The sequence below is a fragment of the Lissotriton vulgaris genome, chromosome 3_2, assembly GCF_964263255.1.
Source record: "Lissotriton vulgaris chromosome 3_2, aLisVul1.2, whole genome shotgun sequence".
Lineage (NCBI taxonomy): Eukaryota > Metazoa > Chordata > Amphibia > Caudata > Salamandridae > Lissotriton > Lissotriton vulgaris.
In genome coordinates, this window is record NC_141690.1 from 213,094,593 (window position 1) to 213,111,937 (window position 17,345).

Sequence of the window (17,345 nt, forward strand, 5' to 3'; positions counted from 1 at the left end):
AGCCTCCCCTCCTGCCGCCCTATTCCTGGTCCTTTTACCCCTCCCGGTAGGGACTACTCCCGGCAATGCTGGTCCGATGACTTTTTTCGGTCTCCCCGTACCATTCATTGCCGCCATCTGCTTCTTCATGTTCGCCATGTCCTTTACCAGCATACGAAGCATCTGTTCGGTCCCAACCTTCTTTCCGACCTTCTTGCCAGGCATCGTTCACGGATATTCGACTCGAGGTCCTGGATCAAAGCTTCGAAATCGCTGAAAGAAGAAACACAAAATTACAAGTTCTCAAAATTGGCTCTTGGTTCCGTCTCGGGCTCACGTGCAACGAAGAGGTGCAGCTTCCAAGCACAGGAACAAGAGGATGCTTCTTTGGATTGTCGCTCCTTTTATTCTTCTTTGGGAGGGCGTGGACCCTCCTCCAACCGCCTACGGGGTGTGGCCGACGGTGTAGGTGTCTAGGACAACCCCTCTTGGGCGGGAAAAGGCGCGCCCCGGCTACGCCGCTTCGGGCATACCAGCCGTGACACGCCTCCCGCCCAAAATGGTTTCCCGGGGGGATCGGGGCACCCGACCATACGTTCGGGGGGACCGAGTGGTCGCCCCTTTCCAGTTGTAGTTTTCGCAACTGGTACCACCACCCCCCCCCACACACACAGCGTGAGTAGAGCTGGGGTATGGCACATCGTCCATGGTGTCGGGGATGTGGGTCGAGGGTGGGGGAAGGTCCGGAGTAGTGCTTTTGGCTATGCCTTATTCTCAGTGCGCTTTTCGGCGGGGAGGTTGATGGCTGGATGCATGCCTCCTCTGATGTGTGCGGTCTTTGCTCGGGATGGGAGATGCTCGGGTGAGGACTGATCCCGGTGTTCGGTTTGGGGAAGGGTTTTGATTGGTGGCCCATATCTCTGTTTTCGTTGCGAAAATACATTGAAATATTGGATCATGGTTGAGGCGCTCAGCCTGCAAAGCCCGTTTGACTGGGCCGCCTCGGTGTTTGCCAGTGGAGGGGATTGTGCGTCGTTTGTCGGGGGCAAGAGGCGGGGTCGATGTCTGGCGGGTTTTTTGGTGGGTGAGGCGGGCCAGGAGGTTCAGTGGGCATTAGGGTGGCCGTGCGGGACACGGAGGGGGTCCGGTTTGCTGGAGGGGTGTTGCGAGGGTGCGCATCGGTCTGCGGGGGTTGGGGGCGCTGTTTGGAGGGAGGTGGGTGCTCGGGAGGGGATGGGGGTGATAGGGTGCAAGACGGGCGTCTATGCAAAGTGAACAGTTGGAGAGGGCTGATTGCTTACAGAGCACGGCATGTTGTGTGGATTAAATTGCACTGCAGACAGCTAGTCCAGACAGACGCTATTGTAAAGACGTGGTGCACGCGCACATATGCTTTCAGTTATTGCGGCCCATGTCTAGCCACTATAATTGAAAAAAACAACAACTGTTATCAGCGCCGCGCGCCCCTCTGCAGACTCCCCCTGCATTCCAGAGAGGCGCGCGACGCGATCCGGTCTGCCGTGCAATGCTGTGGAATCAAGACCTGGCCGCGGGCACAACGTTATCCTATGGGGAAACGCTGCGCGCAGCCAGGTCTTGTCTCACTTCGGCGTTCTCAGACTGCTGAGACGCCGACTAAAGCTCTCTGGTGAAAACGCGCTTTCAGCGCGTTACTAGCCGAGACCTAAAAAAGACTTTCATACAGTTTCAGCAGCCTGATATAGTAGAGTATGCAAGTGTTTCTAGAGTTGAAGTGGTGGAGGATGTGGCTAGATTGAAAGAATGCCACATTCCTAATTACATTCCTCCCACATCCAAAAGATTATTTTCCTAAAGGAGATGTAGAATCTGTGTTGAATCTGTGTCCCAAGAGGCATGTAAAAGGACAGTCGTATATATTGCCCTAAGTGTCCATTTAATCCTGGCCTATGTGTGCCCGCATGTTTTGGTGTGTATGGGCTGGCGGTTTGCGATGGCTGGTAACCAGCATGTGTATTGCCTTGCTTGAGGTGTGTTTGTAGGTTGTTTGATGTTTGGGTGATGTGATTTGGTATGTAAGTCCTTTTGGCGTACAAGAGTGATGGGCCTCTGAATGGCGCTGTTTGTAAATGTAAGTGTTGCATTGTGTTGGGTCAGCAGCTGGCAGTGTGAATGGTTTTCTGCGACTGACGCATGAAAAGCGTGAGAATGGGAATTAAAGCGGTAGGTGCCTTGCTGTGGCTTTACAGCTCATGAGCAGCAAAGTCAGTGGTTTTCTATTCTGATGTTAAAATTATTAACAATGTTTTTTGAAAATTTTATTTTGTAAAATCATTGGTGATTAATTTTTTTTGTGAACCATTTACTTACCCTTGTGCCAAATCCAACCCTGTGATTTACTAATGGATGGGTGTGTGATAATGGTTTTTTTTTTTGCTTTTTACTGGCAGTGCATATGCTCTCTGTAGTGAGCATCTTCTGCTCTCGCATCTTTTTGGAAACTAGTCACCAAGGGAATAATATGCGATATGTTTTGTGTGGATCCCACAAGGTTTACTTACCCAGAAATCCTTGTTAATTTGTTAAATTGAAAAAAATATTTTGGAAATGTTGTGGGATGACTGGGCCGCCACAAATTTTTTTATCAACCACCATTCAGCCAGGTCTCCCGATAAAATGAGTACTTCCCTTGTATAGGTGGGCAAAGTTCACGTGACAGGGAAGGGCCCAAAACATATTGTTGAGACATCAACATTATCTATTACAAAACTACCTGGTTTTGCAGGGGGGGGGGGGGATCTGCGTTTTTGGTCCCGGGCTTGGCAGCCATCTAGGGAAACCTTTCAAACCCAAACATTTCTGAAAACTAGACACCTGGGGGAGTCCAGGGAGGTGTGGGCTGCGTGGATCTCCTAATGATTTCTTACCCAGAATACCCTACAAAGATGTAACGTTGAATAAACACATGCCCTTTCGTGTCACAGTCACTTGGCCTTCTCACATAAGTGAGGGACTGTTTTTCTCGGGAGACTGGATGGAAGAATATTTGTGGTTCCATGCTGATTCCAGGCCTTTTCCTCATATAAATGCAAGTAAAGTGTGTTTTTAAGACAAAGTGTGAGCTTTGCATGGGATTCCAGGTTAAAAAAAATGTGGTGAGAGCCAATTCAAATCACCCCACCCTGGACTCCTTTCCCTACCCCAACCCCAAGTCTCTAGTTTTCAAAAATGTGCTGGTTTGTTTGGTTTCAATAAGTTCCGGCTGCGGTGCAGTTCAAAATCCACAGCTACCCACATTGCAAAAAACACATAATTTTTTTCACAGGAATGACGGGATGCGTCTACGTTGTATCACTTTGCTGTTGTTAGCAATTGACCTACCCACACAAAAGAATACTGACTGGTAGGAAATCTGTGGCAGCCTGCAGGTTCCAAGACTTTTTCTCTCAGAAATGCAAGGAAAATGTGTTTTTAGACTAAGTTTGAGCTTTGCACATAATTCTGGTTAAGAAAAACCTGGTGAGAGCCATGCAAGTCATCCTACTTTAAACTCAACCCAGGTATCAATTTTTTTTAAACCTGTTGGTTCGGTAGGTTTCCCTTGGTGCTGGCAGAGCTGGGGCCCAAAATCCACAGCTATCCACATTGCTAAAATAGATCAGTTTTCAATGAAAAAATTGTATGTGTCTATGTTGCGTTTGAGCTCTTTCTTCTCATGAGCACTTTTGAAGCACTGTTTTTCTCAGGAGATTTGGGGGCATGTTGGGCGGTAGGGAATCGGCCTGCAGATTCCATGACTTTTCAACACTGAAATGAAAGGAAAATATTTTTTTTTATGCAAAGTCTGAGCTTAGAACAGGATTTAGGGTAAAAAAAAAAAAAAAATCTGGTGAGAGCCACACAAGTCAGCCCACCTTGGACTCCTGCATGTGTCTAGTTTTCGAAGATATGCTGGTTTCATAGGTTTCCCTAGGTGTCTGCTGATCTGGGACCCAAAATCCACAGCTAGCAACCTTGTAAAGAAAAAGTAGTCTGCTGGGTGACATATGATGGGTCTTGTGTTACGTTTTGGGGTGTTTTGGATTCACAGTCACACAAACGGGGTACTATTTTTATCAGGAGACATGTGGCAATACAAAATAGCAGAACATTTGTTATTACCAATTGAATATCTCTACGTTTGTGCCTTTCAAATGTAAGCAAGTGTATAACGAAGAAGACTTTATACAAAATGCTCTCTGAAACACATACCAGTAAGGGTACCCATAAATTCAGATATGTACTAACGACCACTGATCCTAAACTCTGTATCCGGTGTGCATTGCAGAAATGTAGTGTTTCCTTCAATACTCGTTTTCCATTATTTATAATTTACCATATGAATTGCTCAATAGTCAGTACACAATGAAAAACCATCTAAGAAGCTCAGTTGTTGGCTCTGAGTATCTCGGATGATTCTAGGGGAACCTAAAAACCCTATATATCCCGCAACAAGAAGGCTCCAGCGACGTAATGATATGCTGCTTTTGAAAATCTCCCATAGTAAAAAGAAGTTACAGATAAAGCAGGCCTGCCAAGTACCACGCATCAGGCGTTAGACTAACACATTTCAGTGTGGTGCTCCGTATCACCGCACTGTCCTGTAGTGCTGCCAGAGAGCGGGCAGCAATGAGGAAGGAGGCCGGCGGCTCACTGGTTTGCAGGCGCAGCAGCCCGCCGCAATCATGGTGCTCGGCTGTTTCGCAGCACTGTTACTTGCACTGGCCCGACAGCCCATGCTGTAAGGCTAATTATATCTATGCCGGCGGCATTCAATTGAATTATTTGCCAAGCCCGAGGGAGGGAGCTGTGCAGCCAGTGACGGGTCAGTCGTCATGGAGAGTTATGATTGACAGCTTCGGACACTGACCGGTTCGCAGCGGCTGCCACAGCAGGACTTAGAGGAATGAGCTGGCCGGCAGGCCGTAGCCTGGACCGAGTAGACAGCTGATTACTACAAGGGTGGCCAACTAGAGCTGCCTTGCACTGAGTCACCGACTTTCTGCTAGTGCCACTCACTCTTCCTGGCTCATTCAATCAGAAGAACACAGAACAGTAAAGTGAGTACTAGTATAAGTAACCAGCCTGGCACTGAATTGTTGGTATGTGTAATAACACAAATCAAATTCAATTAATTATTTGTTTGCCTCGTCTTCAATACTTGATTTTGCTTGTGAGAAAGTGTCACTCATAGTCGTTGAAATGTCACTCATAACTACATTGGAAATTATGAAAATGTCACACATAGCATTCTGAAACCTTGGGTGCTTGCATAAAAAAGTAGACACAAATGGGTGTTTTTTTAAACTCCATTTCAATAATTTTTATTTCAACTATAGGTAAACCTTGAAGGATCTACACAAATGATCCCTTGCTGAATTCAGAATCTTGTCTAATTTTCAGAAGTGTCTAGCTTTCCGGAATCGACCATGGGCTGCATACTCGTTTCAACCATAAACTAGAAGGAGGATAAATGCACAAACAAATAGCAAAAATGTGCTATCTCCCAGTAAAATGCCAAACCGGTGCTAAAAATGTGCTTTCCTGAATCAAGTCTAGAAGAAGCCTTAAAGCTGGGAAGATGGTTATTTTAGCACCACAAAACCTTTCGTTGATGCCATTTGCAAGAAGAAAAAAACGCTTTCATCTGCACCACTTTTTTCACCCAAAAACTAAATGTGACTGTATTTTGGCAAATTTCTCGGCCCCCTCTATGGGAATCCACAAACCCTGTGTACCTTTAGAATACCCAGGGTGTTGGAAAAAAAGGATGGAAATTTGACTTGGATAGCTTATGTGGACAAAAGGTTATTGAGGTCTATGCGCCCACTACTGAGAGAAAAGCCCTAGCAGCGAAAGGGTTAAAATAGTCTTATTAATACACTTAGGGCCAGATGTAGGTCGCCCAATACCGGTCGGTAACGGCCGAAATTACCGAATTTCGGCAGTTACCGAACGGTATTAGGCTACTGAGATATAGGTGGCCCTAAATTCCAAATTCAGTAAATTACCAATTCCTTAAAATACCGAATCAGTAAGTTACCGAATTTGCAATGTAGAGAGCACTCAAATTAGTGCTTTTCCCATTTTAGGATTCGTTATTTACCACCAACTATAAGTTGGTGGTAAATAACGAATTCAAATCTGTGCATTTTCAACTGCGCCATGTGGCAGACATATATGTGCCACATCTGCACACAAGCACGATTAAGGGCTAAAACAGGGTGTCAAAGTGATACCCTGGCACCCTTGAATGTTTTATCCCATTTTACCAAATCGGTATTTACCGATTCGGTAATTGCATAGGAATGAATGGCAATTACCGAATCAGTAAATACCGATTCGGTAAATACCGAATCTTACTGATTTGGTAATGTTTACCGATTTTTTTGCCACATAGCATTTACCTTTTCTAAAATACTGAATCGGTAAAATTCGGTATTTTAGAATCGGTAAATGTACTTTACCTACATCTGCCCTATATCTTTATTATGTGATGGTGAAAACCATAGAGCTCCGCTTAAAAAAAAAAGCAGTTTGTGGTGGCGGGGCGCCAACAAAACGTGTCGCACTAGGCCCACAAACACTAACGCCGGCCCTGTACAAGAATGTTCTGTAAACCTGTTTTCTGCCACTTATTTGACAAAAATGTAAGAGCACAGCTCTTCAAAATACACAAATTCTATTTTCTAGGACCTAAAGCTCTAACGTGGCATTCCTTTTGGTGAGGGGGCGGTGAGGGGAATGGGGCTGCTCACATCAATGGGTTCCTAAAAGCAGATCTTTCACTTGAGAACTTTAACAGCAGGCAGCGGGCAGAGCTTTCAAAATTATTTAAACACCAGCTGCGTTTCCACAAAATGTCGGCGCTGGCAGGGGCACTTGTACAGGAAGCCGCTTGGTAAACAGACGCTTTCTGTGCTTATTAATGGATTCCTGACCTATTTATTGCACCGTGGACACGACGCTGAAAGAATCCTGCTGCAGGCACTTGCCACAGCACGCTCATCATAAAGGCAGAAAAAGAGGCGCCATGCCAAGAGCTATGAGAAACACACCAACGCTTTATTCACAAGCAGCGACTGCGAGCTCTTTATAGCCACAAAAACACTCGAAGCATTAAAGAAAGAGCAGCTGACCAATGCATTCGGATGGAAAGAAAACAGACAGAGCAGATTGGAGGAAAACGACACCGCGCGGCGCAGGACTGCGAGGAAGAATTCCGCAGAAGTATCAGAAAAATGTTCTACCGTGAAAGGAGGTCGATATATAATTTGGCTACAAAGAGGTTTCGTGCGGACCGTGTAGAATGTAATGGCTGTGGCTTCCTGGGTCCAGAATGCGCAGATGCAACCATCACTTGCTGCCGCCCCGAGAAGAGCTGGAGGTTTGCATCCTGCGGAACACATCCCACAGCCACGGGGTCATGTTTTGTCAAACGTGCTTAGGTATCGGCCAGGATGATCATTGGCTCGAGCTGTGCGGTTTGTACAGGAAGGCTGTGATTCCCGTATTTAGGCAAATCAGACGCGTTTCAATCCTCTGCCACTGACCCCACAGCAGCTACATCGGACTCAGTGCAAATATCTATGACTCGGAAAGCAGTTTTCAGGAACATATTGTGCACTGCCTTCACATGCATTGATCTGTTGCTCATATACTTTAGCCATCCTCTCCCTTCATGCCCGTCTTAATTAAAGGGATCTATGTCGGAATCCAGCAAGTCTCCAAGGTCCGCATCATTTTAGCTACGTGACCTAATATAAGGGTTGAGATTCAAGTGTAATCATGGGCTTCTTCTGCTTGCTCGGGCTTCCTATGCAGCAAGAGCAGCTTTGCGCAAGTCTGCGACCCCCAAATGACCTTATGCATTCCTAGTGACCAGCATGAAGGAATTCAACCGGGCCTCAATCGCTGAGCACGAATATCTCAAGAAAACCGAATTACATTCCTGGGGCTACCTACCCTGGCTTCAAAACCAAGGTCATAGGCATGAGGACATCCCTCTCTGGAAATACCCAGAGCAAGGTGTTGGGCCCCTGCATGGGTCTGGAGGGTATGCCCCCCGTCCTAGCTATGGCAGGGAGCCTGCCAATCACGCAACCTCACGGGTGCTGCCTTCCTGTCACACGGACAGCAATGCTCTGAGCACGAGATGGGCATCCCAGCTGGCCCCCTTCCTTGGCACAGTGGCTACTCCATTCTCTACCCTTGCTTTGTGGCTCTAGCTTTAGTAGGAGTGTAATGTGTAGTGAAGGAACAGGCAGGCCTCTTACCTACTTCTTTCAGGGACAGATACTCACTGACTTCCACGGTCTTAAAAGGTGATGCTATTCTCTCTTAGCAAGGGTCTATTACAGCCATACGTGTGAGTTACTAATGAAAGTTGTATGTGCACTGTATGTGGTGCAGGATGAGATTGTAAGCTGGGTACAAGTGTGACCGAGTGCAGGAAGGAATCCATGTTGGCTTTTCTGTGTGGAAAAGTGACTACATATTAAACCAGCTGCAACATGAAAAAAGATCACCTGAGTTCCTAGGTGTAGTCTTTACTCGCAGATGTTTTGTATGTCACCTTGTAGTCGAAGCAGAGGGCTCCACCCCGCCTGGCAACGGCTCAGGAAATGAGGGAAGCACCGCTCTCTCCGTCGGTACCTCTTCGCCGCCTTCCGAGCCGTCACTTTTTAATACTTCACAACACTTTTGCAGTAGCACTATTGAATATCCAGGTCTTGATGAAAGCAATGGACTCTTTAGTCCCTTTAATTTGCTGAAACATGTTGACCATTTTTACATCTAGGTAGATATTTGTTAAATCTACCTTTGCTGCTCTTTTAATATTGGTGGAGCGAGCATAAAACAGAATAAAATTATTTTCATTCCTGCTCCCTCACCCAATTTTATTTTCACCAAGCACACTTTTCCTCACTAGCACTGCAAATCAGTCACCCTCATTCTTATTTTTATTGATGGGTAGTTTATGACACTCTAAACCATATTAGTCACTACCAGGTTTACAAGAGGTTACAACATCTGACCTTCCACCTTAACTGGTAGTGTACTTATTATATAGTTAACAGGAATCCCAAATGATGAAGGGCGGTTCCGAGTGGTGACTGATGGGTATCCTGTTAGGGATCACAGGTTACTTATCTATGTTTCTTCATAGTTTTTGGATGAGTTGACACAGACTTCTTTAGTTTAATGTACCACACATAGACTTTGTGTATAGACCCTTTGACACTTTTGTGTTTCATATGTTCAGTTAGGGAATGTGTCTCTGTATGGTCTTTAAACTCCCTTAGGCCCTTCCTCACCTTATTGTTCTTTCTCTTCGGCTTTTCTGTGTACACACGGCAACTAAGTTAGTGGTGGGCTCTGTGCAAGGCGGTCTAGGACTCGGAATACCTCGGAGGCTGCTCCTTCAACATTCCTTTCCCTCAACCAGTACCCTACTGGGGATGGTTACAGCTCCTTGATGGTGGCAATATCATATTGCTCCTTTGTAGTTTGCCTTCAGATACCCTGACCAATGTGCATTTACACAGAAAATAGTCGGATGTGTGGGCTGATTTCTCATATACATACGAGATAACTGGAATCAGCTCAGAAAAGACACCTGTTGTCCATGGCCCTGGCAAGAGCTAATCATGTTGCGAGGATGCAATACTGATTTGAGGAGACTCCTAAAAATCTGAAATATAACAGAGTGCTGACTGAATATCACCAGGGATAAAAGCTGGTCAGCTTGACCACTACTCTGTTCCAAGAGCCCTCATTGACCGAGTGTACTCCAGTACAGTTGAGCATTTGCTGAGTTCCACAGTCTACTGACGACTGCCCTGGAACCAGACTAATGACTGAGTCTGGTTCTAGTTTCCTGCTGCAATGGCTGCTGAACTTCCTGGGGAGAAGTGCCGTAACTGCTGGGACTGGGTTACTGAACTGCATTATGCACAGAAGTTCCAGCCTATGAGGAGCTCAGATGTGTGAGGACCTTTAGCAGTTAATGTGAGGTCTGTGTGATCTCTTGCCCTGTGGGGCTGGGAGTGGGCGGGGACACATAGAATTTCATCAGATCCCAAAGGTGAAGGAGAATTACCACCAACTGTATGCATTGACCAAGGTTGCAGCACAATGTGAACCCCACTTGTCCATGATCACACAAGTGCTTCAGGGAAAACAGTGTGTGCCTCTAGTCTTCTCTCCATAACCTCCTAGGCCTCCTATCGAAAATATCAGAGATTCAAACCTTGGTCTGTAACACTGCCTTAGCCTCCCTGTCAGCAGAGTCAGTGTACATGATTTTGTGGCCACTCCAGGCATGGGAAAAATCCAATAGCGACTATTTATTTCAGAGATGCTGCACTTTAGAAACATCAAAAGTATTGGGATCCTGGTGCCCTTCCTTAGTCTTCCAACATTGTGGACTAACATGGACTGCGCCGGTAGTCGGTCTCAGACACTGAACGCTGCCCCTTCACCTTCTTTTGTGTTTATGATCCACATCGACAAGTCTGGGAGAGAATATCTCACCAGGTTGGGTAATAGGCAATGTTTCGGGACCTCAGTTGCATGTGGGTGAAGGCATAGATACCTTCCAACACGCTGAAGCCTTCAAAGCGATGCACAACTTTTTAACTCATTAAACAAATTAATGCATTTCCCTGAAAAAGTAGTGACTAGAACAAGTGGTTGCTAGACTGTTGCTGGTGAGGTAGGATGCAAGGCTTCTGTTCTTCAGGGGTGTGCTTCAAAAGCATGCGACTAGTGCTTCATGCACTGCAGAATCCAAACTGGTTTGTAGTTTCTGCATCATGCCGGAGGTGCTTCGCGAGTCACAGAGAAGCAGCTCTAGTGAGACAATCATGCAGACATTTGCACAGTACAAATATCAGCAATATAGTAGCAGTGGCCATACATCTCTATTATAAGTACATCTATCGCACCTTCTCCTAAATGCTCTAATAGCTCATGGACTCAATTCTTTGGCTAGAAAGAGGCTAGAGCAGTTGTTCTTAACCCATGGCCCAGGGACCCCTGCGAAGCCTTCTCAGGGAGTCCACATCTGCTTAGAATATTAAATAATATTAAATGAGGAGAAAAATGTACATAAATAAAGAAGCAAATGTACAACTGAGAAATTTTAAACGTTCTGTAAACGTGAAGGAATTTGAACGTTAATACTCAAGTTAGTATCCTCCAACTGATTCATGGCAGCAGTGCAAGTCTATGAAACAGAATTTATTATAGACGATGAGTGACCTCAAATGAATATATAAAATGTTCCAACCTCCCCATTACAATTAGAATTTTGATTATTTTCTTATAGTGGTTTGTGAATTAAATATTCAATCATTTATTCGATCAAAGCTTGTCTGTGTAATTTTTGTGTATTTTATGCTTCAAATCATTGAACATACTTAGGCCTCCAGTAATGATTTAGAGGGGGTACCCGGATTCTAATAGTGTCTCAGTGAGCGACCCTGGGTTCTAGTAATGATTACGGATGGGTCGACAGAGGTCAAAAGGTTAATAATCACTGGGCTAGAGAGTTTTGATTTTCGGTCTTAGCTTTCATTTTATGTGCAGTATACAGCTTTATGAATATTAAAATACTTTTCTTTTTAGAACGTGCAGCAGCACTAACTGAACATTCAGTAATTAGTGGGCTGAAGGGTATCCCTGCTTTCATTGACTATTGCCAAACACCATTCTCAACCCATGTCCAATGAGACTGCTCTGCTCTGCCACTTGGGTCATTAAACTAATGTCTTCTGCAAACCTTTTTGCAAGTGATTGTCAACTCGACCAGGCATTGAGGGGCTCAATGGTCCCAAAGTTGGCTCCATGCACCTACTGGAATCACTCTTACTGGGCAGGAGGAACTCTGAAGGATGAATTGCTAGCGCAAGTATGCAATGAGGCTGATTCAAAGTTCGGGTATTTATTCTGCTATGCAGACCTTGCAGAAGCAAAGAATGTGAAGAGAAAGCTCGTACAAGCTGTTTGAATACTTAGGTGACAAGAGTACGGAGCTCATTAGCTATACACTTGAATTATATATTAAATATAGATATTAATGTATCTTCTCTTACCTCACAGCATCCAGTCTCTTGTTTTGTCGTATTAGTTCGATAAACTCCTGGATTCTAAGACTGAACTCCAGACAGCTCTGAAAGAATAAAAACAAAAAGTTGCCAGTTAAAGTCACTTGTTTTTCTATGCAGCTATCACTGAGTGCAATGCTCAACAATCACAATTGATTTCTTTATAAATTAAGTAAACTGTGTAAAAACGTAACGTATTCAGATTATTGCAATCCTACACAAATTACCTTCAGCAGCCAAGTATAGTGAAGGAGCTTCCCTAATATAGTTATATATTAACAAACACGCTTGCACTAAAACACCACACAAGGGGTCAATGGTGGCTAGCATTAATAAATTATGGCGGGGTGCAATGGCGCACAACTCACCATAATATAGAGCGGAAGCATGAGCAGGCTCTGCCTGGTTGTCCATGAGCAGGAAAGGGAAGGACTTCCCTTCCTGCTCAGTGGAACGTGATCCAACCAATCCTGGAGCTACTCTCATCACCATGAGCGAAGCTCCAGGATTGGTTGGAGCATGCTAAACCAGGGTTCATTTTGAGTCTGGGTGGCCTGTGCCAGCAATCTCCAGACTGTTTCACAGCTGTTGGATTGCTGGGTCTACAGTGCACATGTGGGACTGGGGTGGGCGGGTGGGAGAATTAACTGGGACTGGGGTGGGCGGGTGGGAGAATTAACTGGGACTGGGGTGGGCGGGTGGGAGAATTAACTGGGACTGGGGTGGGCGGGTGGGAGAATTAACTGGGACTGGGGTGGGCGGGTGGGAGAATTAACTGGGACTGGGGTGGGCGGGTGGGAGAATTAACTGGGACTGGGGTGGGCGGGTGGGAGAATTAACTGGGACTGGGGTGGGCGGGTGGGAGAATTAACTGGGACTGGGGTGGGCGGGTGGGAGAATTAACTGGGACTGGGGTGGGCGGGTGGGAGAATTAACTGGGACTGGGGTGGGCGGGTAGGAGAATTAACTGGGACTGGGGTGGGCGGGTGGGAGAATTAACTGGGACTGGGGTGGGCGGGTGGGAGAATTAACTGGGACTGGGGTGGGCGGGTGGGAGAATTAACTGGGATTGGGGTGGGCGGGTGGGAGAATTAACTGGGACGGGGTGGGCGGGTGGGAGAATTAACTGGGACGGGGTGGGCGGGTGGGAGAATTAACTGGGACGGGGTGGGCGGGTGGGAGAATTAACTGGGACTGGGGTGGGCGCGTAGGAGAATTAACTGGGACTGGGGTGGGCGCGTGGGAGAATTAACTGGGACTGGGGCGGGCGGGTGGGAGAATTAACTGGGGCGGGCGGGTGGGAGAATTAACTGGGACTGGGGGGGGCGGGTGGGAGAATTAACTGGGACTGGGGGGGGCGGGTGGGAGAATTAACTGGGACGCGGGCGGGTGGGAGAATTAACTGGGACTGGGGCGGGCGGGTGGGAGAATTAAATTGGGACCGGGCTGGCGGGTGGGAGAATTAAATTGGGACCGGGCGGGCGGGTGGGAGAATTATCTGGGACGGGGCGGGCGGGTGGGAGAATTATCTGGGACGGGGCGGGCGGGTGGGAGAATTAACTGGGACGGGGCGGGCGGGTGGGAGAATTAACTGGGACGGGGCGGGCGGGTGGGAGAATTACCTGGGACGGGGCGGGCGGGTGGGAGAATTACCTGGGACGGGGCGGGCGGGTGGGAGAATTACCTGGGACGGGGCGGGCGGGTGGGAGAATTACCTGGGACGGGGCGGGTGGGAGAATTATCTGGGACGGGGCGGGCGGGCGGGAGAATTATCTGGGACGGGGCGGGCGGGCGGGAGAATTATCTGGGACTGGGGTGGGCGCGCGGGAGGATTAACTGGGACTGGGGTGGGCGCGCGGGAGGATTAACTGGGACTGGGGTGGGCGGGCGGGAGGATTAACTGGGACTGGGGTGGGCGGGCGGGAGGATTAACTGGGACTGGGGTGGGCGGGCGGGAGGATTAACTGGGACTGGGGTGGGCGGGCGGGAGGATTAACTTGGACTGGGGTGGGCGGGCGGGAGGATTAACTGGGACTGGGGTGGGCGGGCGGGAGAATTAACTGGGACTGGGGTGGGCGGGCGGGAGAATTAACTGGGACTGGGGTGGGCGGGTGGGAGAATTAACTGGGACTGGGGTGGGCGGGCGGGAGAATGAACTGGGACTGGGGTGGGCGGGCGGGAGAATGAACTGGGACTGGGGTGGGCGGGCGGGAGAATGAACTGGGACTGGGGTGGGCGGGTGGGAGAATGAACTGGGACTGGGGTGGGCGGTTGGGAGAATGAACTGGGACTGGGGTGGGCGGGTGGGAGAATGAACTGGGACTGGGGTGGGCGGGTGGGAGAATGAACTGGGACTGGGGTGGGCGGATGGGAGAATTAACTAGGACTGGGGTGGGCGGGTGGGAGAATTAACTAGGACTGGGGTGGGCGGGTGGGAGAATTAACTAGGACTGGGGTGGGCGGGTGGGAGAATTAACTAGGACTGGGGTGGGCGGATGGGAGAATTAACTGGGACTGGGGTGGGCGGATGGGAGAATTAACTGGGACTGGGGTGGGCGGGCGGGAGAATTAACTGGGACTGGGGTGGGCGGATGGGAGAATGAACTGGGACTGGGGTGGGCGGGTGAATGAACTGGGACTGGGGTGGGCGGGTGAATGAACTGGGACTGGGGTGGGCGGGTGGGTGAATGAACTGGGACTGGGGTGGGCGGGTGGGAGAATGAACTGGGACTGGGGTGGGCGGGTGGGAGAATGAACTGGGACAGGGGTGGGCGGGTGGGAGAATGAACTGGGACAGGGGTGGGCGGGTGGGAGAATGAACTGGGACTGGGGTGGGCGGGTGGGAGAATGAACTGGGACTGGGGTGGGCGGGTGGGAGAATGAACTGGGACTGGGGTGGGCGGGTGGGAGAATGAACTGGGACTGGGGTGGGCGGGTGGGAGAATGAACTGGGACTGGGGTGGGCGGGTGGGAGAATGATCTGGGACTGGGGTGGGCGGTGGGAGAATGAACTGGGACTGGGGTGGGCGGGTGGGAGAATGAACTGGGACTGGGGTGGGCGGGTGGGAGAATGAACTGGGACTGGGGTGGGCGGGTGGGAGAATGAACTGGGACTGGGGTGGGCGGGTGGGAGAATGAACTGGGACTGGGGTGGGCGGGTGGGAGAATGAACTGGGACTGGGGTGGGCGGGTGGGAGAATGAACTGGGACTGGGGTGGGCGGGTGGGAGAATGAACTGGGACTGGGGTGGGCGGGTGGGAGAATGAACTGGGACTGGGGTGGGCGGGTGGGAGAATGAACTGGGACTGGGGTGGGCGGGTGGGAGAATGAACTGGGACTGGGGTGGGCGGGTGGGAGAATGAACTGGGACTGGGGTGGGCGGGTGGGAGAATGAACTGGGACTGGGGTGGGCGGGTGGGAGAATGAACTGGGACTGGGGTGGGCGGGTGGGAGAATGAACTGGGACTGGGGTGGGCGGGTGGGAGAATGAACTGGGACTGGGGTGGGCGGGTGGGAGAATGAACTGGGACTGGGGTGGGCGGGTGGGAGAATTAACTGGGACTGGGGTGGGCGGGTGGGAGAATTAACTGGGACTGGGGTGGGCGGGTGGGAGAATTAACTGGGACTGGGGTGGGCGGGTGGGAGAATTAACTGGGACTGGGGTGGGCGAATTAACTGGGACTGGGGTGGGCGGGTGGGAGAATTAACTGGGACTGGGGTGGGCGGGTGGGAGAATTAACTGGGACTGGGGTGGGCGGGTGGGAGAATTAACTGGGACTGGGGTGGGCGGGTGGGAGAATTGACTGGGGTGGGAGAATTGACTGGGGTGGGAGAATTAACTAGGACGGGGTGGGCGGGTGGGAGAATTAACTGGGACGGGGTGGGCGGGTGGGAGAATTAACTGGGACGGGGTGGGCGGGTGGGAGAATTTACTGGGACGGGGTGGGCGGGTGGGAGAATTTACTGGGACGGGGTGGGCGGGTGGGAGAATTAACTGGGACGGGGTGGGCGGGTGGGAGAATTAACTGGGACGGGGTGGGCGGGTGGGAGAATTAACTGGGATGGGGTGGGCGGGTGGGAGAATTAACTGGGACGGGGTGGACTGGGAGGTTGAATTAACTGGGACGGGGTGGGCGGGTGGGAGAATTAACTGGGACGGGGTGGGCGGGTGGGAGAATTAACTGGGACGGGTGGGAGAATTAACTGGGACGTGAATTAACGGGGACGGGGTTGGAGAATTAACTGGGACTGGGTGGGAGAATTAACTGGGACTGGGCAGGCGGGTGGGAGAATTAACTGGGACGGGGTGGGAGAATTAACTGGGACTGGGCGGGAGAATTAACTGGGATGGGGTGGACGGGTGGGAGAATTAAATGGGACGTGAATTAACTGGGACGGTGTGGGAGAATTGACTGGGGTGGGCGGGTGGGAGAATTAACTGGGACGACTGAATTAACTGGGACGGGGCGGGTGGGTGGGAGAATTAACTGGGACGGGGCGGGCGGGTGGGAGAATTAACTGGGACGGGGCGGGCGGGTGGGAGAATCAACTGGGACTGGGGCGGGCGGGTGGGAGAACCAACTGGGACTGGGGCGGGCGGGTGGGAGAACCAACTGGGACTGGGGCGGGCGGGTGGGAGAACCAACTGGGACTGGGGTGGGCGGGTGGGAGAACCAACTGGGACTGGGGTGGGCGGGTGGGAGAACCAACTGGGACTGGGGTGGGCGGGTGGGAGAACCAACTGGGACTGGGGTGGGCGGGTGGGAGAACCAAATGTGTCTGGGGTGGGCAGGTGGGAGAATTAACTGGGAAAGGGCGGGCGGGTGGGAGAATTAACTGGGAAAGGGCGGGCGGGTGGGAGAATTAACTGGGAAAGGGCGGGCGGGTGGGAGAATTCACTGGGAAAGGGCGGGCGGGTGGGAGAATTAACTGGGACGGGTTGGGCGGGTGGGAGAATTAACTGGGACGGCGTGGGCGGGTGGAAGAATTAACTGGGACGGGGTGGGCGGGTTGGATAATTAACTGGGACGGGGTGGGCGGGTTGGAGAATTAACTGGGACTGGGGTGGGCGGGTGGGAGAATTGACTGGGGTGGGCGGGTGGGAGAATTAACTGGGACTGGGGTGGGCGGGTGGGAGAATGCATTAGGACTGGGGTGGGCGGGTGCGTGAATTAACTAGGACTGGGGTGGGCGGGTGCGTGAATTAACTAGGACTGGGGTGGGCGGGTGGGAGAATTA

General features: G+C 50.2%; 1 protein-coding gene across 1 annotated transcript in view; it reads right to left on the reverse strand.

Moving 5' to 3' along the window:
* Nucleotides 1-17,345, reverse strand: part of MAEA (macrophage erythroblast attacher, E3 ubiquitin ligase) — a 497,771-nt gene that overhangs the window by 192,305 nt on the left and 288,121 nt on the right. The window contains exon 5 of the mRNA XM_086964234.1: nucleotides 12,096-12,172. Coding sequence (XP_086820360.1) covers nucleotides 12,096-12,172 — 77 coding nt within the window. The remainder of the gene's footprint in view (nucleotides 1-12,095; nucleotides 12,173-17,345) is intronic.